Genomic DNA, 24,738 nt, shown 5'->3' with positions numbered 1-24,738 from the left:
AAGCCTACAATCAAGTCATTTTACACCACAACCTACCACTCATACAAACGTAGTTCAAAACGAAGGCTAAGTTTCAGCCTGTGACTGTTTGCCATAGAAGGCCTTTGAGCCTTCTATAGCCATTCAGCATGATCATGATTATTTCTTTTTCTGCCAAAAATGCTGTCATCACTGCTCAAATTCTGATTTGAATACAACTTTGCAGTTCTCTGAACACATCATTACTCACCACTTCAGTTGAAGGGCCACAGACATGATGAACTCATGAGCAATCAACCTTAAATTCATGTAATAATGATGATCATGCTTAAAGCTGCAGTTGGCAAGTCTGACAGATTGAGGGTACTTCATTTTGAATGTTTACAACTTTCATGCCCCTCCCCCACTACCACCGAGCACCTTCTCATCGAGTTTGTGCTCGACAGTGCACACCAGACTGCACCAGACTGTGATTGACAGTCAGATCTTACACAGCCCTGCTCTGATTGGACCAGAAGAACCGGGAGCTGTGGATTTTTGCAAAACAAATAACAGGCTCTAGGTGGGAGGTTGAAGTCGGGTTTTTTTTTAAAACAGGCTGATTTATGTTGTTCCGTCGGAGCATAGTGTCGGTTTCAGTGAATATGATAAAAAAAATCTTTCCTACTGCAGCTTTAAGAAATCATAAATCATAATGATGTACCCATCGTACCTATAATGCTTTAGTTGATGTCATGCATGAGGTCATGAATGAGAGACTATGAACCTGTAGGCAACATAGCCTATTCTGCCTTGTTGAGATAAAATGAGACATCCCTACTATTATTCCCAGTCATTATCATGGAAAATATAATGTCCAGATATGTGAAGAAGTAATACCTCTTTAAGAACTCGACAACTCAATACTAACCAATGAAAATGCAAAATAGTGGTCACATGCCCCACAGGCGGCTAGGTTGACCCATCTTTCAGCAGATGCACATGTTTGGCTGGGTATCATATTTTCTCCCTAGAAAAGTGTGAATTTCAATAATTTCCCTCAAGTTTCCATTTCCATTTCCAAGAAATTGACAACCTTCATTGATAAGTAAAGATGTATTTTCAATCATTTTTTTCATGTATATAAAACTAATGTATAGTTTGAAAAAATAGCAAAAATCTGCATGTTGCCCGTTATGGAATCAGAATAGGCCATACGTGATATAATTTAAGGAATGTAGGGGATTTTTTTACTTATTGTAATGATTTTTACTACTTTTAATAAAGTAATTTAAAATAATCTACATGATGATTTGAAGATATTATGATTTGTTTTATGATAGTGTTCCACAATGGTACAATGTTGCCGGTGGGCAACGGGTGAATATGATACGATACTTTGTTTTACTTTTTTGCGAAAAATAAATAATATTATGGGGTAAAAACTACATAATTCTGTTTTCTATGTCTTTGGTTAAGTAAAAATATGTTATAAACAAATATGCCTTATTATTTTGTATAGGAAAACATACATAGTTTAATGTTTTCCGTTATGGTCCAATGTTTCCTACAGGCAACGGTTTTATAAAAATAAAATAATACAAATCTTCACTAATTTTGTTTAAGTGACTATTGTTTAGCAGGAAAACATTACAAACACCCCATTCAGATCATAATGCGTAAAAGTCAAAGTCTGCTTTATTGTCAATTTCTTCACATGTCAAGACATACAAAGAGATCTAAATTACGTTTCCTACTATCCCACCCGGTGGAGACAAGACATATTTTACCAATTAGGTCCACAGACAAACATAACATCTGGGCAAACAATATAAAAAGTAAAAATAAGAAGGCACATACAATGAAGAAATAAGAGCAGCAAAATTTGGTAGAAATTGTGCATTGTGCATACAGTAGACAGACAATATAATAGTAAAAAAGTCAGGCCAATAAATGGCTGAGGTAGTTTTGTTTGACCCTAAGTATGCAAGTGGCATAGTGGTGCAAGTTATGTAAGAGCAGCAGAAGTGTGTTCAGAAGTGTTCAGGACAACAGGAGTGTGCAAGTGTACAAGTGGAGTAGTGCAAGTGGAGTAGTGCAAGGCAGCCATTGTGGGTCTAAAAGTCCAGGATGTTATGTAGCTGAGGGTGGAGGGGGGAGAGAGTTCAGGATCCCAACAGCCTGGTGTATGAAGCTGTTGGTGAGTCTGGTGGTGCGGGAGAGGCTTCTGTACCTCTTCCCAGAGGGCAGTAGATCAAACAAATTGTGAGGGGTGACTTGCATCTCACTCACAATTTGTGGCCTTGCGGGTGAGGTGGGAGGTGTAAATGTCCTTCAGGGAGGGAGAGAAGCACCAATAATCCCTTCCAGCTGTGTTCACTATGCGCTGCAGGTAGCTTTCCTGTTGTATTCAGTGCAGCTTCCATACTGCCAGCGATACAGCTGGAGAGGATGCTCTCAATGGTGCCTCGGCAGGAATGTGGTCATGATGGCTGGTGGAGCACTTGCTCGCCTGGTTTCCGCGAGGAAGTACAGGCGACGCTGAGCTTTCTTCGCCAGTGATGCAGTGTTAGTGGTCCAGGAGAGGTCTTCACCGATGTGCACCCCAGGAATTTGGTGCTGCTCACTCTCTCCACCACAGCACCGTCGATGGTCAGTGGCAGGTGTTGGGTGTGACCTCCACGAAGTCAACAACAATCTCCTTGGTCTTGCTGGCGTTCAGCAGGAGGTTGTTGTCCCTGCACCACGATGGTCAGAAGGGCGAACCTCCAACCTGTATTGAGTCTCGTCGCCCTTGGTGATGAGACCCACCAGAGTTGTGTCGTCAGCATATCATAGAGGGTTCATAAGATAAAAAGGAATGAAGTAATGCATGAATCATGAATTCATGAAGTCATTCATGATAATTCATGTACCCTTACCAGAAAGTATTACCAATTTCTGCTCCTCGGTCAATACTTTCTTGTATCGGCTTGTAACCCCTCACTGCTCCCCGAGCGCCGCTGTTGTTGCAGGCAGCTCACTGCGCCAGGATTAGTGTGTGCTTCATCTTACTGTGTGTTCACTGTGTGCTGTTTGTGTTTCACTAATTCACCGATTGGGTTAAATGCAGAGACCAAATTTCCCTCACGGGATCAAAAAAGTATATATACTTATACTATACTTATACTTAGAAAACATTCAGTTAAAACAGCCATGGCATTACCTTGAATGCAGATGCAATCATCTTGATCATGAGGTTAACACTGACCAGCTTGTCTCAGAGCAAAGGGTTTTAGACTAAAGCAGCAGAGCATTTATCATCCCTTAACCCTTAAAGGTGTAGGTTTTTGAACGTTCTAAGTTCCGCAACAATTAAAGGTTCTAAAATTCTATGTTGAATTCAATGAACCCAGATATTCTTTAGAACGTTCATTTCTCAACATTCCGTACTCCTTTAAGGGTTAAAGGTGGAACAATATATTCAGTACGATATCACAATATTTTAGAATCACAATATATTGTATTGCTGTGGCACCATGTATTAGAATATTTATTTGTTTAATATTGTTATTTGATAATAAACAGTGCAACCGGAAAGTTTTCAGACCCTTTCAAGTTTTCCACATTTTGTTATTTTTCAGACTCATCTTAAAATGGAATCAGTCTACACACAATACTCCAACACTCCACAAAAAAGCAAGTTTTTGGAGTGTTTCGTACATTTACAAAAATAAAAGACTAAAAATACAACTTGATTGGAGTCTACCTGTGCCTAAATGAATTCACTGGAATTTATTAGGAGAGGCACACATCCCTTTATATAAGGTCTCACACTTGATGGTGTATGTCAGAGTGAAAACCAAGCCACGAGGTGAAGAGAATGGTCCGTAGACCTGCAAGACAGGGTTGTGTGAAGACACAGATACACAGACACGAAGGATACAAGAACATTTCTGCAGCATTGTAAGTGCCCAAGAGCACAGCAGCCTCCATTATTCTCAAATGGAAAAAGTTTGGAACAACCAACAGTCTTCCTAAATCTGGCCACTCAGCCAAACTGAGTAATCCAAGACAGGTGGCCTTGGTCAGACAGGTAACCAAGGACCCAATGGTCACTATGAGTGACATCAAGAGTTCCTTTGAGAGGATGAGAGAAGCGTAAAGAAGGACAAACATCAGTGCAGCTCAGTGCCTGGTTTCTTCCACACACACCGTTGGGAATTGTGGCCAAATAGTTCAATCTTCGTTTCATCAGACCAGATGATTTTACTTCTCATGGTCTGAGTCGTTAAGGTGTTTTTTTGGAAACTCCCGGCAAAAAATGGCTTCCATCTATCACTCTACCATAAAGGCCTAATTGGTACAGTGATGCACTGATGTTTGTCCTTCTTTACGCTATTTGACAAAATGGCATCAATGGCCAGTCTATCAGGTGCAGACAGAACAGATACCAGAGCTGTTGACTAACTGTGCTCTCCTTGCAGGAGACCCACACCTTCTCACGGCAGACGGCTGCGCTTCGTCTCATTTGAACACGGTGGAAGACACAAACTGCTGGGCCGGATGGTACAGGGTTAGAGTGACAGGAAGTGCTGTCAAAGTGGAACTCTAAACACTAGAGAACAGGAATATGGAGGGTGACGATGACAATATTATATATATAAAAATATATATGGAATTGAAATGAAACTGTAACTGTTTTTGTAATTGTTACAGTGACTATAATTATGAAATATATTATTAGGTAAGCATAGCAGGCATTCAGCTGCTCTAGGCAACAACCTTCCACTCAGTGTGAGTAGCCATAAATATGTGTTTGCTGTATGGGTCTGATGGTGGTATATAATTGCCAAAGAATCATTTAATGTTTTCTAAACCATTTTCAAGCCATTTATAATATCAACATTTGTTTTTTTTATTGTAAAGTGTTGACATTGAAAATAAAGTGACCCTGTTTTTACGTTGTTTCTTTTTTCGACATGTTTGAATTTAATATACCATTTGGCACCTCCATCTACAGTATGCAATTATTTAAGCATGGCTGCATTTGACATTTTGTACAGATCAAAATTACATAGACCTAACAGTAGGCCTATCAACTGTTTTGAGTTAAGGCTATATGTTTAGCCTAATTTAATAACTTGATGAGAAGACAAACACCATTTTGTGGAATGATGCATGGTCATATGAAATTTGCACCATGTGATTTCAAAAACAGTCTCTGGTATAGCCTAAGTGACATCACACTCTGCCACTCTGTCTGTAACTGCATACTTTTCGTATGTGGCATTCTGAAAACATTTTTAAATTCGGCAGTCGGAATTGACTTTTGTTTAGTCAAAGTCCAAAGACAGTTCAAAGTAAGCTATTTGAAGTATCAGTTTATGAACACATAATTTTTACGCCGTTTTGAATAGCCACTGTACAGGCCTATCCATACGGGATGGCATGTTGTTGTAAAATCAATTTAACAACATACAACACACACACACACACACATACATGTTCCTGTCATTAATAGATAGATGGAAGGATATTTATTTGAACTGTGCTGTAAATTAAATCGATACAATAGAAGCATTAAATATAATGGTTAAATTGCATTAATTGAAAAATGTAACTTTTGCTTATCTCATCACATCTGTATGAAGATCACAATGTGGGTTGCAACTGGAAATGTGAATTATAATGGCCTTTTGATTTGATTTGTGCAGTCATCTGACGATGCTTCAGATGAAGTTTACAACAGTGTGGGAGGGAGTGATATCGCAGCAGATAAGGCTAGAAGGCTAAAGATTAATCTGTTTTTACTACTCAGACTTGAGTCTGTGGTTTGTGGGCCATTCTATGAGTGGTTATTTTTTTATTTGTGTTCCTTGTGATCGACTGGTATGTAAAGTAAGCTTTTTGAGTGTTCTACATTTACTTTATCGTCATATCTTAGGACTTATGTTGAAGACATACTGATGATTTGTTTGTCATTACTTTACTTTTACCAACTCTGTAGTTGACTTTATTCAAAGGCCATAATGGCACATCAACGTGTATGTGATTCAAATGTACAAAGTATTTAATTCATGCTTTCACAATATTCCAAAGGAAGTATTAATTCAGTCAGTTCAGTCAAAAAAATGATTATCTTAGATTAGATTCAACTTTATTGTCATTGTGTAAAGTACATGTACAAAGACAACAGAATCATAATCTATAGACTGAACATTATATAATCTTTTATTCATTATTCAAATTCAAATTCCACCAAAAACTGGTTGGTTTAGAAAGTGTAGTCTTTGCCAGCGTCTGAGTAGAATTTTGTTCCTCCAGATTGTCATCACCTTTGGACTTATTTCATTTGATGTGAGGGGGAGGGAGTGGAGGAGGTCATGAGTGAAGGACAAGCACAGAAAGTGCAGAGGTAAACGACCCACTTCAACACTATAAGCATGAATGTGTCTGGAAAGTTTTAATTCGGCTGTTGTGCCTCACATGACATTAACTTTGTGTACCATTTAGTTTCTTACAATGCATCCCATATAGCTATTATTTCTGCCAGCAAGATTTTGAAAAATGTGTGTCCCATGATCCTGATAATGCCTATCATGTTGGCACATGTATATGTCCTGGTCTTATTTGCAGAGGTCAGGCACTGATGCAAGATACTGTACTGTGGCACTGCAATGCTGCAGTATGTTTTAATCCCAGCATCCTATGTGTTCATTCACAAAGAAAATTGGTGTCCTTAAAGGTTGGATTTTCCCCCATTTTTTTTAAATTAAGGTATTAAGATCCATTTCCAAAAGATGATTTTTTATTCCTCTTTTTAGGCAACTTTAGCATGGGGCTGAAGACTTTTTATATGCACTGTATGTGAAGGGCAATGTAAGGCTCTCAGTTAAGTGTTTGAGTCCTGCTGTACTTCACATCATGCTAAGTCCTTAGTACTATAATTGATGTATTACCACTAACTGGTCACTGTGCTATTATTCTGTACTTGTGCTTTCTCCCGGGCTGAATAACCTGCCCCATGCCACCTGTGTGCCACCTTTCTATGTGCCCACACATATAAGGGCTGTACCACAGCAGCGTCGTTATTGAAAATACCTGTCTCTTCATCTGCGGTCAATAAATGAGAGCCAGTCAGCATTCTGAGAGTAATGTTTTAGTACCCACGGCCACGTCACAATAGTTATTCACACAGACAGACTTCCATTTTTTTGTTTGTTTGTTTGTCTTTCAGTCATTCTGCAGAGCCGGTATGTGACAATGACGGATGTGACGAGAGAGTGGTCACCACCTGTCTCACCTGCAGAACCTTGCACTGCATGTTCCATGCCAGGCAGCACAAAGCAGTAGAAGAAAGTCACAGATTACATGACCTGGCCAATCCACAAAGAAACCAGCAACGGGGCCCAGCAGCACAAGATCTGCAAAAACAACCACACCGAGGGGAAAAGGCTGTTTCTGTCAAAAAAGCTCAGCTAGAGGCGCAGTCAAAGACCTCTGACTGGTAAGTGTAGCTGGCATAGCTAAAACTGAGAATGCATTATCAATATGGGATACATCTCTCTCTATGGACCAGTCTAGAAGAAATATTATGCTCTAAAGGCCATTACACCTCATGACAACACAGTAAATGGGCAATTCCACGGAAAATTGACTTTTTGTCACATCCATAACGCCAGCGAAATGCCTTGGCATTTGTATGATGTGAATGATAACATTCATTTTTTGTGCATTTTTTCTCATGTACATTCTTCAGCCAAAAATAGCAAATGCTCAAATTTCATGTAATGTAATGTAATGTAATGAATGTAATGTCATTCACACCATACCATACCATCACATTTTATTGGCGTTATGGATGTTACAAAAAACATAATTTTCCATGGAATTGCCCAAATGTATCCCATTTCTCAACTACAAAAGCTTCCAGCTCATTGGTATCTGGGGTATCCCTGTAATCAGTTATCTGTTTTCACTTGAGTCTTTGCCACAAACGTTAGGAGAGGGACTGGTCTGTATTAAGGACTTAGAAGGCAAAATAAATATTCAATAATTAAAAAAAGATAAAGATAAACAATTACAGAGATACAGACGTAACAGTCTTTGGCACAGGCCCCAGTACTTACATTGGTAAAAGCAGGGTCCAGAGGATCAGAGGCATGTTGATCGGGCAAAAGAGAACTAAGAGGGAGGGACTGTATCAACTCACAGGGGTGTGTTGATGGACATGTTGGACATGGGAAACGGTGGTGTAATATGGTATACTCAAAGGGAGAACACAGAAATATGTGTTTTTTATATTTACATATTTACATATTTTTGTTAAAGCACATGCGTTGTATATGCTTGAAAGTATAGTTCAGTGAAATGTTTGAATTACTATGAAAGGACATATCTAGTATATATTTGCTCAGCGCTGTAAATAAAATAGATCATTTTAATTTAACATTACAGTAAATGTAATAGTTAGATTATATATTTGCTCACTTCTCTAAGTTTGTTGTGGTTCACCAAACAAAATGGCCACCATCAATTCAGCAGTAAATTGACATCTGTGCCAATATCTTGAGATAAAAGGTTCAAAGGTAAAGATTTCAATAATTCTTTGGAGGCATGCTAAATTTTGTGAAAGTCTGTACTTCAGGGCTGCTGCCGCAGACATGTTTCACTACTGCTCGAGCCCCGATGACTGTCCTGTTCCTTCATTTAATAATCCTATATGTTACATCCCATAAGAATATGACCTCATTTCTCCTTAAATGAAACAGTCAAAATGACTACATGATTTTTGCATTTCATGACTAAAAATTGCAGCTATGTACTGCTAAATTTATTATCAGACGCTTTTCTCCAAAACAACGTACATCATATTTTAATCAAGGACCAAACGAAACAGAAGGTAACTCACCCCTCCCTTCAGTGTTCTCAGAGAAACTCCATGCAGGGTTTTGTTTTTGTTTTGGGGATAGGTGGCCACCTATTCAGAGCCTGGGCTACCTACAGAGACCGAGTTTTTTACAGTGTACTCACGGAATGGGCAGCTAGCCGTCGTGAAGAGATGATTGCTGAATGTGACCAAAACTGTCATGGGCTTGAAATCGAGTATAATTGCTCACTACGCCTTTAAAAGGTGTTGTTTCTGTGCTGTGTGCTGTATATTTGTAATTGCTCACTACGCCTTTAAAAGATGTTGTTTCTGTGCTGTATGCTGTATATTTGTAATTTTTGTTCATTTTTGTATTCCTCTTTTCTTTCAAGGCAAGCTTGTCCTAATTTACCAGTCTATGATTCTGCCACACCGAATTCAGGAACCAATGAATGCTTATCTGAGTATGGGCACACAAAACATATTCAATTCAATTCATTTTTTTATCTAGTATGTTTATTGCCCTGACATATGAATATAAGAAGGTGTTTTATAGACTCTGGGCTGTGCATTCCTGCCAGATTGAGTCCATTCACCAGATCTGCTTGCAGTGCCCTCTGCTTGAGGCGGACTCCTTATCTGCTGTGCTGCCCCTTCCTACCGCATTGCTCTGCGTCTTTGTTGCTGCTTTGTTGCCGGCAAAGATTCTAGAACAGAGCTCTAGAATCTTTGGTTGCCAGTTTCTGCTGGACTGCTGTGCATTGCTGCCATAGCTGCTCTGTTGCCCCCCGGACAGTCTCTTCCATCTCTTCCACCCTGCTTATGCTGCATCATTTATTCTTAGTGTGTGCCCCCTTATGAACGGCAATATGATATGATAAAAATGTTAGTCATCATTGTGATAGAAATGTAAGTCATCATGTGTTTCTCCTGCTTATTGGTCGACTCATCCTTGTAATGGTAACCTTAATAGCAAATTATTAACTATCCCGATTATTATATGACTACTTGCAAAAAAATGAGACAAGAAACTTCACACGATATATCTTTTAAAATGATATTGTTTCTTGTTGTTTATTTTGTATTCATCTTTGTGTTCATCTTTCAAGGCAGGATCATTCTAATTTACCGGGCTATTATTCTGCCACAACGGATTCAGGAATTAGCGAAAGCTCATCTGAGTATGGGTAGGCTACACAAAACATATTCAATTCAATTTATTTTCTTTTATTTAGTATATTATTGCTCTAACATTTACAGACCATGGTTTTAGTTAGTACTTGATCCTGTGCTATAGCTTCTGTGTTATGCACTCCTGCCAGATGCTGTTCTAGTCCATTCATCAGATTGTCGAGGCCCTCTGCTTGAGGCTGCTCCGCTGTGCTGCCTCTTCCCACCAAATCCCATCCCTTACACCCTGCTTACTGTGCATATTACTGCAATATTAGTGTGGCCACCCCTTATGAGCTGTGCATGTGATAGAATTGTAATACCCCTTTCATGTGCTATCGGGAAGATGATACATCCCATTTCTGAATTCGGAACTACGAGTGCGTTATGTTCAAGTGCTTTTGTTGTTGGAGCGAAAAGAAATATGGCAGACACATGGTTCATCCTTACTTGTTCACTTAGGGGGGAATTCAATTCTCCCATGTGCGTAAGGGTGCGCAATGGTGCGTAAGTAAAAAAAAAAGTGTGTAACTACGCATTTCAGTCTCCGCAAATTCTCCCCTTCACTTAAATCTGTCATTTACGTGCGATGGAGGGAGTTAAGCGTGTAGCGACCGGCTGTCAATCAGGGAGTGCCCGCGCTATGCATAACCCCGGGCACGCTCATGGTTGGCAGCCTGGCGAGAGGGGGGCGGGACCCCCGGGGAATATAGGCTACTGTTCGAGAAAGTTCTCTCTCTTTCGGTTCTGGGCCTGACACAGCCCACTGTGTTATATGCTGCATTGTGTGCTTCGTGACAATAAACCAGTTCATGAAACTCTGGCTCATAGTGAAACGCTAGAAGCGTTTTGGGAGGAACAACCCCAAAATCTGGGGGTTTCTTATGTATACAACTCTTGCGCGCATTCTGCCACTGGCTTAGCACCTTTCCAGCTACACGCTCCCGAGGGCTGTATTAAAGTTGAGCACCACTACAAGGTGAAACAGCATACTGCTCATGTTGGCAGTAGGTCTAGCTCTAAATACATATATGTTACACACAGAACGTTATAAATTAACGTTAATTAGTTAACGTTAATTAGTTCTTTCTGGAAATGGCATTCAGAAGGTCAATGAGAAAGTCCACGTTCCACGTTTTCATATCAACCTAAATTAACGAGGTGGTGGATCAGTCTGGTTCTATTTTAAATAAATCATGCCTCTTTCATAAGATCACCTTGATTTCGAACTTGCGCGCTGTGGGTGTGACAGAAGCGGGAATGGGAGAATATGCGTAACTGAAAAGTGCATAACTGAAGCGCGTAAAAAAAGCTTACGCACAATTTTTTTATGTGCAAATGGGAGAATTTCCCCCTTAGCATGTAAACTGGAGCATTCCAAATTCTGATAATACTCCAATTGGTGCTTTACTCGGATTGTTTTGCACATGTAACTGCACTGAATGACGAATACTGCATTACACTGCACCATGTCAAAGGTCATCTCATCTCGGGAACTTATATGAAAATTATCTCCCAATTTCCCATTTGAAATTATGACGTGAGGGGGTGTTCATGTGCATTTTGTACGTCAAGAACTCGTATTTATCATAATTCTTATTAATTCTTACTAACCATTAATCATATCGATAGCATGTGAATGCAGCATAAGTCCTCATGCATTGCCGATTAGAAGACAATTCTAAGACCAGGACTAGTCGAGACTAAGTCATGTACCAGTGTTACATTTATTATAACCTTATCCTTACACACGCATGAACTATTATCTCCTTCAAAACATTAAGCCATATTAAACTTTCACGTATTTACACAGAGTAAATTAGTGCTGTTCTCTATGATTACCTATTGACAACAATGTGATTGCTTTCTTGTAGTTCTCCATGTGATGTCTGTCCCAGAGGCAGAGCCGTGATAAAGTGCATAACCTGTGATGACCGGTTCTGTCAGTCCTGCAGCAAACATCACACCAACATGGTTGGACACCAGCTACAGAACCTGGTACTATATGTTGTTTTGTAGTCTAGTAACTCAATGAGATATGGTCAGTTAATTGTATTCCACAGAAATATGACCTATAAATATTTACATTATGTATGTTACACTGTGATATAATATGATGTCATGGGATGTCATGATTTCTCCAAACAAACATGTTAATGATAGTGTGTTTAAGTTGGGACCTTATCACAAATACCTAGTATAAGTATATATACTCTTTTGATCCCGTGAGAGAAATTTGGTCTCTGCATTTATCCCAATCCGTGAATTAGTGAAACACACTCAGCACACAGTGAACACACAGTGAGGTGAAGCACACACCAATCCCGGCGCAGTGAGCTGCCTGCTACAACAGTGGCGCTCGGGGAGCAGTGAGGGGTTAGGTGGCTTGCTCAAGGGTTTGGGTCGGGGTTCGGACCGGCAACCCTCTGGTTACAAGTCCAAAGTGCTAACCAGTAGGACACAGCTGCCCCCATTTTGTTGAGTGTTGGGGTATTGTGTGCAGATTGATGAGGAAAAAAAATAATTGAATCCATTTTAAGATGAGTCTGAAACAAAACAAAATGTGGAAAACATATGTGTCTGAAAACTTTCCGGTTGAACTCTATGACACTGAACATGTGATATAACATGTAAGTATTTTTCGGGGCTTTATGCCATTAAAGAAGCCCTATGCAAGTCTGGTTATTCCTTCGCTGTTTCTGGGTTTTCGCCTGATTTGGGCTTGCATTTTTCACAACATAGCTCCCCCTGCAGCTTCGGTAGCAAGTGACTGCTACGCTAAACCCCCACTAGCTAGCGACCTAGCCACCAAGAAACCAAGCTAAACACATACAGGGCTCACAATAAAATGGTCGAGCAAACACATTGTTCAAGAGACTATCAAACCACATTACAAAAACAAAGTTCACCCAAGGGTAGGCTACTTACAATTTCAACAGCAACAAAGCCAAGTCGGAGTCCGTTTTGCAGTCTTCTTAGAAACTACAATCTGATTACATTTTCGAGGCCTTCCACCGAGTCACATCCGGATTTCTTCGGTCCAGGACAGGAAAGTTTCATATTCGTTTTTTCCGCGGAGAAGCACTAGGGGGAGACGAAGCACCCACCAAACGACCCAAAAACGAGACTGACAGAAAGCAAGTTAGGGTGGCGTTGGGAAATGACCTGGGTCGGACTCGAACCTAGGTCGTCGTTGGCACATTGAGCCGGATGTGGTGCCCTGAACATGTGATAACTTTTGCCAAAGAACTTATGTAAATCAGCTTTCATATGAATATAACTAGCAGCCTCTGAAATAAAATAAAAATGTTATGTGGTCAGTAATTTGGTCAGTAATGATACAGTTATAATTGCTCCATCCTTTGGCTCCAAATAGACCTCGCTGTGCAGTATCGAATTACATATTTGGCAGTACTTAAATATGCCTTCATTAATTTCATAAGTCAACGTCAGAACATACTGGCCATGTTTCTCACATGGATGGGATGCGGGGCTGTCACATAAGAGGTTGGGCAGATTAAACCATACTTTAGGGGGGAATTCATGGAAGCATACCAATCTCTGCTACAGTGGTTTGTTCCGTCCTGTTCCGTTCCGTCTGTGAGTACCTCATCAATATCCAGACATTTTTTTGACCAATTGGACTAATATTGTCATGTCATGACTCAAGTGTCATTCTCTAATACAATATTTATTTGTATTGCTGTATGTCTCCCCTCACTGTTCAGTTTCCTTTCTAAGGGTTCCATAAAGTTAATTTCACTCACGTCTGCTGATGGATACAGTTGACTGTATTGATCTTTCTTTTGCAGACTCAAGGGTCAGACTACAATACAACAATCCAACAAGGTACTGTACCTGCCTCTTCCAGCAACTGATCAGGATCCAGATGGACCTTTTTTCACTTGATCTAATATTACAAAATGGTGCAAAAGTCTGCAGCATCCATTTGTTCAACTGTTTCATGTTAGTACAGTAATTGTTACCTCGAATGCTAAACAATCCTGTATCTTTTACATTCTCAGGTCTTTCCATTAAACAGATTCAGTTCACCTCAGTGAGGTCAGACACTGTATCTTTGAGCTGGCCACCAACAAAAGACACTAGTGGTCGTCACAGGTTCAAAGTCACATGGACACGAGGCCAAGAACAGCGCAACCTAGTGGTGACGCGTCCAGGGATGGAAGTGACAGATCTTCTTCCAGGAGAGAAGTACATCTTTAATGTTGCCACCATCAGTGAAGATGGTGATCAGAAGCCATATGCAACTGGATGTATAGACACGGGTAACGTAGAGTCATCTGAGCAAAGTGTTAACATCACATTTACATGTCACATTATATTGCATCTGTGTAATGCTATTCTGTGGGCCACATGTATCTTTATGTGCAACTTGCCGCAGATATATGTACATGCACAATCCCATGATTTGTGTATGGAGGGTTTTTGTTAGCCTGGGTGTTCCCATGCTGCCTTGCGCGCGATTTGATTCACGCTGCTAAGGCAGCCTGGAGACCATGGAGCAAATTTTCGCCTGAGATAGGGGACCAATCCCAGAACAAGGGGGAAAGCAAGACAATGATGAGCTATGCACAGACACATTTGATAGACATCCGTGGCACCCAATAAACGGATCTGGGCATTTTTTTCAAATACGAGAAAATTAACGTTTGGTTCCCAGACCACGTCTCATTGAGAAGTGGTGGAGCTAGCCAGGCTAGGTTTTTGTCAGACAACAACGTATGAACAAAAGTATACGTACACCCATTCTCTAAATAAGTCTTAAAGTGCATCAAATCAGTGCAAAATAATGGGCCTGTGAACTCACATAATTTCCACTCCATAACTATTGTTTTATTGTCAATCAATGTATTAACGAAAGCACACCCTATTCTATTAATAAGTCTGAAAGTGCACATGACCAATGCAAAATCATGGGCCTGTGAACTTAGGTAATGTCCACTCCATGGTTTTATACACACCTTAGATTGGTTGGACTAGCCGCTGCCGTAGCTTATATTATATTATATTATAGCATGCCTACTACCAACTACAGGGAACAGATATATAACTATTGCAATGCGATGCAAGGGTAGTTTTACCCTATTCTAGCAACACAGACATTTACATTGATAATCTAGCGTAAAAATTTATTTGCCTCAGTTGTACTGTGGAGTGGGTAAGACTGTTTTTAGTGGCAGGCTAAAACATACCGTTGACTTGGGCTAGCCTAGCACCTGCGAACTCTGCAACTAGAAGGACTGGATGAAACATGTTGAAAACGGTCTCCAGTGATAAATATCACACTTGCTAAATTGGAAATGAGGTCCTGTGTCCAAAATCCTGAACCACCCCTTTAAAGATTGGAATTAAGGGCCCTATCATGACATTCTGAAGTGCATCGTCACTCGTCAAAAGTCGATTCAAATTTAGTAGGATGTCCAGTTCACATTGGGAGGGGTTTCGTTATCAAACGTGGAGCGTATGGCACAACAAGGTGTTCCTAGGTTTTTTAATCAGTCATATGGGTGTGTTTGGGGCGTAACATCATTTAAACCAATGAGAATGACATCTGTCATTCCTTTTAACGGCGCAAAGCGCGATATGTCAAATAAATGCATCGGTATTTTGGCATTCAACGGCGCATTTGAAGGAGGCTGCTTGCGAGGACCCTATGGAATAGTCATTCCACTAAACCATGCTTTACTAAAACCTAGCATAGCCTTCACGCATTTGCACTCGTCTATTATTTGAACTTATTGGCAAAGTGAAACTAACTTCACCAAGGTGTCAGTCAACGACAAGACACAGTTATATGCAGTTACTTTCACTATTGACTGACAATGGGTTACCATCGAAAACATAGGCTGAAAAAAACAACACTTACCCAAATATTGCTCAAATGACTGAAAAAAACAACATTTATCCTGTGATAGTGCGTCTTCAGCTGTGCTCCATACGTGTCTCTCGCCTCTCCCCTAATCACTTTTAACCGTCATTACCAATTTGCAAATGATGGTGAATAACTACTCATCATGAGATGTAGGCCTACAGTATTTCGTAATATCTTTATTCTAATTATGTTTACCATTGTAATCGTGCAATTTGTAATGCTTTGCATGGACGTGCGCTGGTGGTTCATGAATGATAGAAGGATGGTGCGTGCAACTGCCAATATGACTGTTGACATGCGCTCTTAAAATAGCATATGAACAACTCGCCATTGACTTCTGACCAGGTTTAGGTGGTGTACAATAGCGATTTTTAGACAACGCGCCAGGCCCCTCGCTAGGTTGTTAATTGCCACACCCCTGGGCGCAATGTTTAAAAAATAAACGTGCAAAATACTGAATTAAACTTTGCGCGGGTGGAAAACGAGTTTTACGCCATGCGCTGGTGTCCAAAATACAGCCCTATATGTTCCTTGCTTTAGCCACCACACTAATTATTGTAGCCTATTACTATGTTTGTTACATATGTTTTCATGTATGATCTTGAGATGGACTTCCTATAGCTGAGCTGATGTGGTGACAAAGATTCCAACAGAGCCCATCAAAAGTAAATAATTTAAAAAAAAAATAACCATGTCCCATTACAAATACCCATTAATACAGTACCTGTCCAGAGACATTGCCAAGATGGCTGCAGAGTGGTGAGACCTTCCTATGTAAGAACATCGTTCATAACTCAATCTGATCTTCTCTGCAGCGGTTCCTTCACCGGAGAATTTAGCAGTGGAAGCAGGCGTTTCGAGTGCATCTCTGACGTGGACCAAACCTGACGGAGTGGGCCAGGTGTCTTACCTGCTGGACATCTTCAGAGATGGGACACACCTCAATGCCATTCACAGAGACTCTCTCCATTATACCATCCCTGACCTACAACATGGGAAGGATTACACTGTATCTGTGGCCACTGTATTGAGCAATGGCAATCAAAGCAATACAATCTCTAGAACCTTCAAAATTGGTAAGAAAATAAAGCAAAAAATATTGTTTTTGTCTGTGAATATTTGCTCTAACAGTGTAGATAGATTGAATCATGATCTCTGATATCTTTAACACTTGTAGCCTTTGCATTTATCAATTGTGACTGCATATTACAAAGTGCTTAGTGCTCTGACAGAGAACATTCTGGTTACAAGCGTAACCTTGCTTCTCCAAAGGAGAACAGAAAACATCACATTGACACACAAACTTTACTTCAGACAAAAAGAGAAGAAGTTTGTAATTTTGTCTATATAGCCAGTGGCACAGACACATCATTCTAATTCTTTGAATGAATTGACTGATAGGGTTCAGCGGAAAAATATACACCTTGTAGGCTATATTCCAAACTTGAGGTCTTGTGTTCTCTTTCAGTTTACATTTGAAGAGTTTGGTTCCAAAACGCTATATCCTCCATTTCAATGAATTTTCATAAATCTTTTTTTACATGTTGTTTTACAGTGGAACTGTAATTGGGTAGATTTACACATATTTACTGAAATACACAATTAAATATCATGACTTATTAATGTTTTTGAAAATGGAGATACAGCGTTTTGGAACCAAACTCTTCATTTGTACATTTGTCCAAACTTGAATATCTAGATAGATATAGGTATAGATATAGATTTTTATATATAGGTATAGATATAGAATTTCTCAACCAGGTAATGTAGAATAAAGATATAAACATGCGATATTCATTCAATCCCCAGTGCATGATCTTGCTGAGGTGTTGTCTATTTTGGGCCTGAAGGATCTTCAAGGAGGAAAGCTCACACTCAGCTCTGTCCTGGAGATCAACAGAAACACAGTGTCTGAAAAATCAGCACAGAGTCTGGAACAACTGCCATGGACATTCTTAAGGAAACTGATGATTGCCAATATTAATCCTAGACACAACATATTTGGAGAAGATCCCATTTATGTAGAGGTCTATAATACTGACCATATCTACTGTGATCCTAAATCTATATTTGAGACCATAAATCCTCTAGATCTAATTACTGCTCTTTTCCACTGTGCAGATCCTTTCCTCAGACAGAAAATGGTCTCCAAAATGTCTATATGCCAATTTGCTGTTCCTTTGCTGTTGCCAAACTGTGACACACAGCAGAGCACTCTGATGCTGTGGGCCATGCGAGACATAGTTAAAAAGTTCAGACCTTACTCTCCAGCAGGTGACAGGGCATTTGTAGAGGGCAGGGTTGTAGACATGGACATTCCCATGGTGTCTTTTGTTAGACTAGGAGAGAGCAGCTTGGCCAAATCTCAGACTCTTAACAAGCTACTCAGTTATCTTCATCAGCCCAATGACACATTTGTTCACCATGATATGGAGTATGGTGATGTGCCCAGGAGAATCTCAGATGGTCTGGTTGAAGTCAGCTGGTATTTGCCCTGTGGAAACACAAACATTGACCTGTTCAGAGAGCCTGTTGCCATGGCCAATCTGAGAGGAGATGGCAAGTTGTTCAAGACGCAGATGTATTTCCTGTCTCAGACCTCAGCTGCCATTTTCATCTTCAGTGATGACCTAGAGGGTGACTTCACCGCTTTGACCAACACAGACAGCAAAGCAGAACTGTTCCTGGTCACCAGCTCTCAGAGTGCTAAGGATATTTGCAGAAAACTCAACATCAAGGAGACAAATGTGGTCATCAAGAACAGACAGAATGATGAAGAGCTTGTGAAGACTCTTCGATTATATGTGAGTGGAGTCACTGAAAAGAAACGCATGAAGATTTTGAACATGACTGCTTCTGCTCGTCAGGCGGGAATTCATGTTGATGAGGACTGCAGAGACTGTGTGAAGGGCAGAGATTATGCAGAAGCAATCAGTAGTACTGTTAAGGATATTGCACAATTCAAAGAGGATCAGTTGCCTTTGCATGGACAAATGTGGCAGGAAATCAGCCAAACCAAGGAAGAAATGTACAGCATGAAACATGTAGACAGGGGGCAAAATATAAAGCAGTACAGACTTTCATTACAGAGCAAAATATATCATTTCAGAAAGAAGCAATATCAGACAGATATTTCTGAGGCCATGACCAACTTCACAGCTGGAATATCCCAGTCTAAAGCAGTGCGCCTCTACTTCCTTAAGTGGCTGAAGATTAAGTTGGAACATGTTTGTCATCAGAATCCTGAGCAACGGAATGAATATGGTCACAGAACACCACAAGACAAGGAAACAACTGCAGGGTTGTGTTACCAAATCCCCAAGTGCTCATTAGGTCCTGAACACTTCTTCCGTGAGCTGGGCCAGCTCTATGAGTGTGCTTGCTCCCTTCCAGACAATACCCAGGCCAGACAACAAGTCCAGCATCTGCCTCCTCTGTGTGCTCAGGTCCTGCTGGATGGATATGCAGTTGAGCTAGTTGATGGAGATGCATCAAACATCCCAATGAAATGGATATCAGAGGTCCTGACTCAGCTACATAAGTTGGTCACCACCAAGAGCAGGATCCAGGTATTGACTGTGTTAGGGGTGCAAGGCTCTGGAAAGTCCACCTTACTCAACACCTTGTTTGGAGTGCATTTTGACATCAGCAGTGGAAGATGCACCAGAGGAGCCTTTATGCAGCTAATTAGAGTTTCTGATGAAGTCAGATTTGAGTTCAAGTGTGACTTCATCATGATTATCAACACAGAGGGCTTAAAATCACCTGCATCATTGGACACAAGTTACAAACACGACAACGAACTAGCAACACTCGTCATAGGGCTCAGTGACATCACCCTCATCAATGTTTCAATGGAAAACAATACAGAGACGAAAGACATTCTGCAAATTGTGGTCCATGCCTTTCTTAGGATGAAGGAGGTTCTGAAGAAGCCCAAATGTCTGTTTGTGCATCAGAATGTGACAGACATGTCTTTTCATGACAACAACATGAGAGACCGGAAGAAACTTGAGGAGGAACTGAATGACATGACCAGGACAGCAGCTAAAATTGAAAATAAAGATTGCAATATAAAATTCTCAGATGTGATGGACTTTGTGCCTGACAAAGACAGCTACTATATTCCTGGATTTTGGCATGGACCACCCCCAATGGGCCCAGTAAATGCTCGCTACAGCAAAGCTGTCTTTGAACTCAAAAAGAGCTTAATTGGTTCCTTACAAACATCATCTGACTTTGAGAGGAATGATGCAAGAACATTCACCAAGTGCACAGAAGATTTATTGAATGTGGTGAAGTTTGAGAACTTCATTTTTAATTTTAAGAATAGTTCTGCACTTGAAACTTATACTACACTATATACAGAGTATGAAAACTGGGAGTGGTCATTTCGCTCAGCAATGGAGAAATGGTATGCTGATATAGAATACAATATGCCCAAAGGTAGACCTCTCTCAAAATCCCAAGTGACAGAAATATTACAAGAGGCAGCAACAGCTTTGGATAAGGAAGAGGCAAATATCAACAAACACCTTGATGAATACTTTGCAAAGAATGACTATCGTGCTTTGGGGGCAGAACACAAAGATGAATTCAAGAGCAATATTACATTTCTGAGAAGAGAGATAGAACGTTCTATAGAATACTCTTTGAAGGGACGAAATATGATCAGTGAAGGAAAGGACATGAACAAAATCCAGAATCAGACCATACGAAGAAAGGTTAAAGAACTGCAGAAAATCTGTCGCGAGAAAATGATAGTTTTATCGGATGATGGTCTTGACACAGAATTTGAGAGTACGTGGGAGGACATTTTGGGTGAAATATACCCAGATGTCCTACCAGCGCAAGATGTCTGTCAGCGTGTTCTCTCTGTGTTGCTGTCACATTTCAAGACAAAGTCCGGACAGACCAAAAAGCTGCTCTCAGAGACAAATTTGCAGAATTGTGGACTTGACAAATTTACTGTGAAAAAACAGTGGCTTGGAAGAAACCAAAATCCACAAAAACTCCAGAGTATATGTGATGGCGTCATTAAAGAATGCGAGTCCTATGTATCAGGGAAAGTACAGAGCAGCAAGAACTACAGTGATGCATATATAAGAGAACTTCTAGGAATGATTGACAAGATGAATGATCTGAGTGAAGAATGTGAAGTCTCTCTGAAATTAAATGTCTGTGGTCAAGCAGTGAGGGAGTTTGAGAGGGTGCAAAACAGGGATGTGAGTGATCCTAGAAACCTAGAAAAGCTGCAAAGATCCAAATTTAATCTACTGTCGGTATTTAAAAAAGAGTTCAGGAAAGGAGACAGTTCAGTTTAACCCCAGTGAAATGCTCTTGAAGGCTGCTCTGTTGGTGATGTTTTTGCTTGTGATTTGTGATTGTGATTTAGTTTTGACAGTGAATAGGCTTTGTTGTTGATTGGCCACTGTATGGAATCCTCTACAGCACTAGGAATTTAACATTTCTCCTGTGTATATTTGAAAAAAAAGCCACCAGTTTGTTACAGATAACAGATGAAATGAGGATTCCAAAAGTTTGCTTATAGCACATTTTCCGTGTACAGAACTAGTGCATCGGCAGGACAAAATGCACCTGCAGCCACAATGCACCTGGTCTCTGTCACAATGCACCTGCAACCACAATGCACCTGGTCTCTGTCACAACGCACCTGGTCTCTGTCACAATGCACCTGGTCTCTGTCACAGTCACAATGTACCTGGTCTCTGTCACAATGCACCTGCAGCCACAATGCACCTGGTCTCTGTCACAATGTACCTGGTCTCTGTCACAATGTACCTGCAGCCACAATGCACCTGGTCTCTGTCAATGCACCTGGTCTCTGTCACCATATTGATTATTGCACTGATTTTGCTAAAATATTGCTCAGATTATGATAACACCTGTTCACAGTGCTTTTCTGCATCATTGTATGGCAAATAGTATATAAGACTGATTTGACCAAATTGCCATGTCACAGCTGCCCTAATGTTCTTCAGTAATTGATTGTTCACTTTCAAGTAGTTGTTGGTTGAATGTGTATGTGAATTGCACAAATTACTATGCCAACTAAGGAGTTGTAATGTACTTTGGAACAAAACTTAATTTAGCAGTAAATGGGTTTTGTCTATGTAAATAAAAATATTGTCTGTATGAATAAAAACAGCTTTCAATTCAGTCATGACATGATGTTGTCATTGCTTATTTTCTTGCATTTTGACTTTATATTTTTGACACACCATTAAGTAAGTACATACTATAAGTAAGTTTTTTTATAGCACATATAAGACCAAATTGCTTCAAATAGCAAAGAAAATAAAAGAAAAAGAAAAGAAGGCTTATAAAAACAAAAACAAACATAACACAGACAAGCATGCAGTATTTACAGACCAAGACAATAAGACTATCCTCCAAGAAACCAACTTCAGTATCAGCAGTCGCCAGACGGAAAAAGGTTGTTTTAAGGTTAGATTTAAAAGCAGTTAGGGTTGGTATGTTTTTGCCTGTTGTTAGTCATTCGCCTCCACAACAAAATAATTTCTATTGTGTACATGGGGAACAAGCCATGAGAAGCAAACTATTTACAATGGCAAAGTAAAATATAAATACATCACGACTCTAGGGGGAGCTCTAGAGTGGCCAAAAAAACCTGAAACAGCGTAGAACAGAGAAACATACAGGGAGAGGAAGAACTTCAAACCATCCCAGGTTGAACATCAACTGCAGCTGAGGAAAATGGCTTCCAGTTCTTTCTCAGAGGAGGATTTCTCCTGTCCTGTGTGCCATGGAATCTTCAAGGATCCAGTTCTTCTGCTATGTAGTCACAGTTTTTGTAAGATGTGTTTGCAGCAGTTCTGGGGAACCAGAGGGTTTAGGGAATGTCCGGTCTGCAGGAAGAGATCCTCACAAGAAAGGCCTCCACTTAACCTGCATCTGAAGAATCTTTGTGAGATTTTCCAACAGGACAGAAGTCAAAGAAAGCAGCCTTGAATTGACTGACTTTGGACTAAACAGTGTTGTAGACCAGCAATTAATGTTTAAGTTTCCTTTCTATCTCACATGCAGGCACACACACACCACACACACACACACACACACACACATACACACACCACCACCACCACCACAACAACAGCACTTGCACAAACCACTAAATGGTTTTATTTCAGGAGGGTCTCAGGATCAAAATGAAGGATTTACAGAATACACTTGAAGACTATGAACAAGTAAAACTCAGTTGTGACCACACTGCAGAGTACATTAAGGTAAGAGTAGGCCTAATATGTCTCAAAATAAAGTTCAACAAACAGCATAATACTTACAACATGATTAAAACAATGACGTGGTATTATAGGTTCAGTCCAATAACACGGAGAAGCAGATCAAGGAAGACTTTGAGAAGCTTCACCAGTTTCTTCGAGATGAAGAGGCAGCCAGGATATCTGCACTGTGGAAGGAGGAAGGTCAGAAGAGTCGGATGATGAAGGAGAAGATTGAGCAGATGGTCAGAGAGATCTCATCTCTTTCGGACTCAATCAGAGTTGTAGAGAAAATGGGAGCTGATGATGTGTCATTGCTGCAGGAAGGAACTTGTCAGGTATATGAGGGAAAAAAGGAGTTTATGTTTAAATCCTCAGATGTTACTTTGGTCAGTAAGTTACTGTTTATGTTATACTGTCTCTTTCTCTCTCTCTCTCTTTCTCTCTCTCTCTCTCTCACACACACACACACACACAGTGATGTGGCCTAACTTATTTCACCCTCTGTTTTACAGAACTACAAGAGCACATTGGAAAGGTGAGTGATCTGCCTCCTGTTTCTCTCTTCTGGTTCTGAATCCAAAGCCACAACGACACTTACCCTGGAAATCCAGAGTTCTCGCGGGAGCACAATTTGAATTTGCTCAGCGAGTCACTCTGGCAATGAGTAATGATGCTTATCCCAGTGCGTTGAAGTCTGGAATCAGTCAGTAAACATTGGTGGTATAGTGTGATCCAATTGCATGTGAGATTTTCAGATGCATGCTTGGTGCCGCCCCTCGAGTTGGGCTGTTACATTATTCATGGCCAGACCTTTAATCTTTCGGATTTGGGTCTGGAATATCCAGGCTACACCAACACTGACCCCTGAATGTTATTCCAGAGCCCAGTGTGCACTGCAGAATCCAGAGAGGGTTTCAGGGGCTCTGATCAATGTGGCAAAGCACCTAGGCAACTTGAAGTTCAGAGTCTGGGAGAAGATGCAGGACGTGGTTCAGTACTGTGAGTAGCCTCCTCATTCCTGCTCTTCACCTATTGATTACAGTCAATTCCATGTTTTCCAAGCCTTCCTTTAATTTTTACATGCTTACAAGTTGTCATCCGTTGTTTACATTATTTATACAACCCCAAAACAAAAAAAGTTGAGACGTGTAAAATGTGAATAAAAACAGAATGTAATAATCTGGAAAACGCTTTACTGAACTTTCATGTTCTCTCTCTGTAGCTCCTGTGATACTGGATCCCAACATTGCACACCCAAATCTCATGCTGTCTGAGGATCTGACCAGTGTGAGATTCAGTTTTAAAAGAATCCAGCATCACCATCCTAACAACCCAGAGAGATATTATAGCAGTGTGTCCCGTGTTGTGGACTGTCGGGGCTTTAGCGCAGGGACCCACTGCTGGGATGTGGAAGTTGGAGATGGAAGTGGCACCTGGGAGTGCAGACTGAGTCTGGTCAGAGTAGGTGGAAGGATTCCATCTGTAGGTCCTGGAGTATGGGATATTCTAAACATGGATACAAGGCACACTCCCCATCCCAACCAGTCACTGTCCTTAAAGTAAATGAGAAACCCCAGAGGATCAGAGTGCAGCTGGACTGG

At 40.5% G+C, this 24,738-nt stretch overlaps 2 protein-coding genes across 4 annotated transcripts; both read left to right on the top strand.

The window, feature by feature from the left end:
• The first annotated feature begins 5,766 nt into the window (after positions 1-5,766).
• LOC125292147 (up-regulator of cell proliferation-like) lies at positions 5,767-22,052 on the top strand. Of its 3 annotated transcripts, none has more exons than XM_048239332.1 (10): positions 5,767-5,829; positions 6,265-6,355; positions 7,178-7,447; positions 9,202-9,273; positions 9,919-9,996; positions 11,854-11,977; positions 13,792-13,828; positions 14,005-14,265; positions 16,688-16,948; positions 17,682-22,052. In XM_048239332.1, exons 2-10 carry the CDS (start codon positions 6,324-6,326, stop codon positions 21,194-21,196), a joined length of 4,650 nt encoding a protein of 1,549 aa, XP_048095289.1. In that variant the 5' UTR covers positions 5,767-5,829; positions 6,265-6,323; the 3' UTR covers positions 21,197-22,052. The 3 variants fall into 3 exon arrangements, with proteins under 3 accessions (XP_048095289.1, XP_048095291.1, XP_048095290.1); XM_048239333.1 differs by having other exon boundaries at positions 5,802-5,838; XM_048239334.1 differs by lacking the exon at positions 9,202-9,273.
• A 987-nt stretch (positions 22,053-23,039) lies between these two features.
• LOC125292172 (E3 ubiquitin-protein ligase TRIM35-like) lies at positions 23,040-23,729 on the top strand. The gene is made up of 3 exons (XM_048239362.1): positions 23,040-23,140; positions 23,230-23,457; positions 23,650-23,729. The coding sequence occupies exons 1-3, from the start codon at positions 23,063-23,065 to the stop codon at positions 23,674-23,676; spliced, it is 333 nt and encodes a 110-aa protein (XP_048095319.1). The 5' UTR covers positions 23,040-23,062; the 3' UTR covers positions 23,677-23,729.
• Positions 23,730-24,738: the final 1,009 nt, after the last annotated feature.

Source organism: Alosa alosa, chromosome 3 (genome assembly GCF_017589495.1).
Source record: "Alosa alosa isolate M-15738 ecotype Scorff River chromosome 3, AALO_Geno_1.1, whole genome shotgun sequence".
In the NCBI taxonomy this organism is placed as follows: domain Eukaryota; kingdom Metazoa; phylum Chordata; class Actinopteri; order Clupeiformes; family Clupeidae; genus Alosa; species Alosa alosa.
This window is presented reverse-complemented; position numbering and strand designations above follow the sequence as displayed.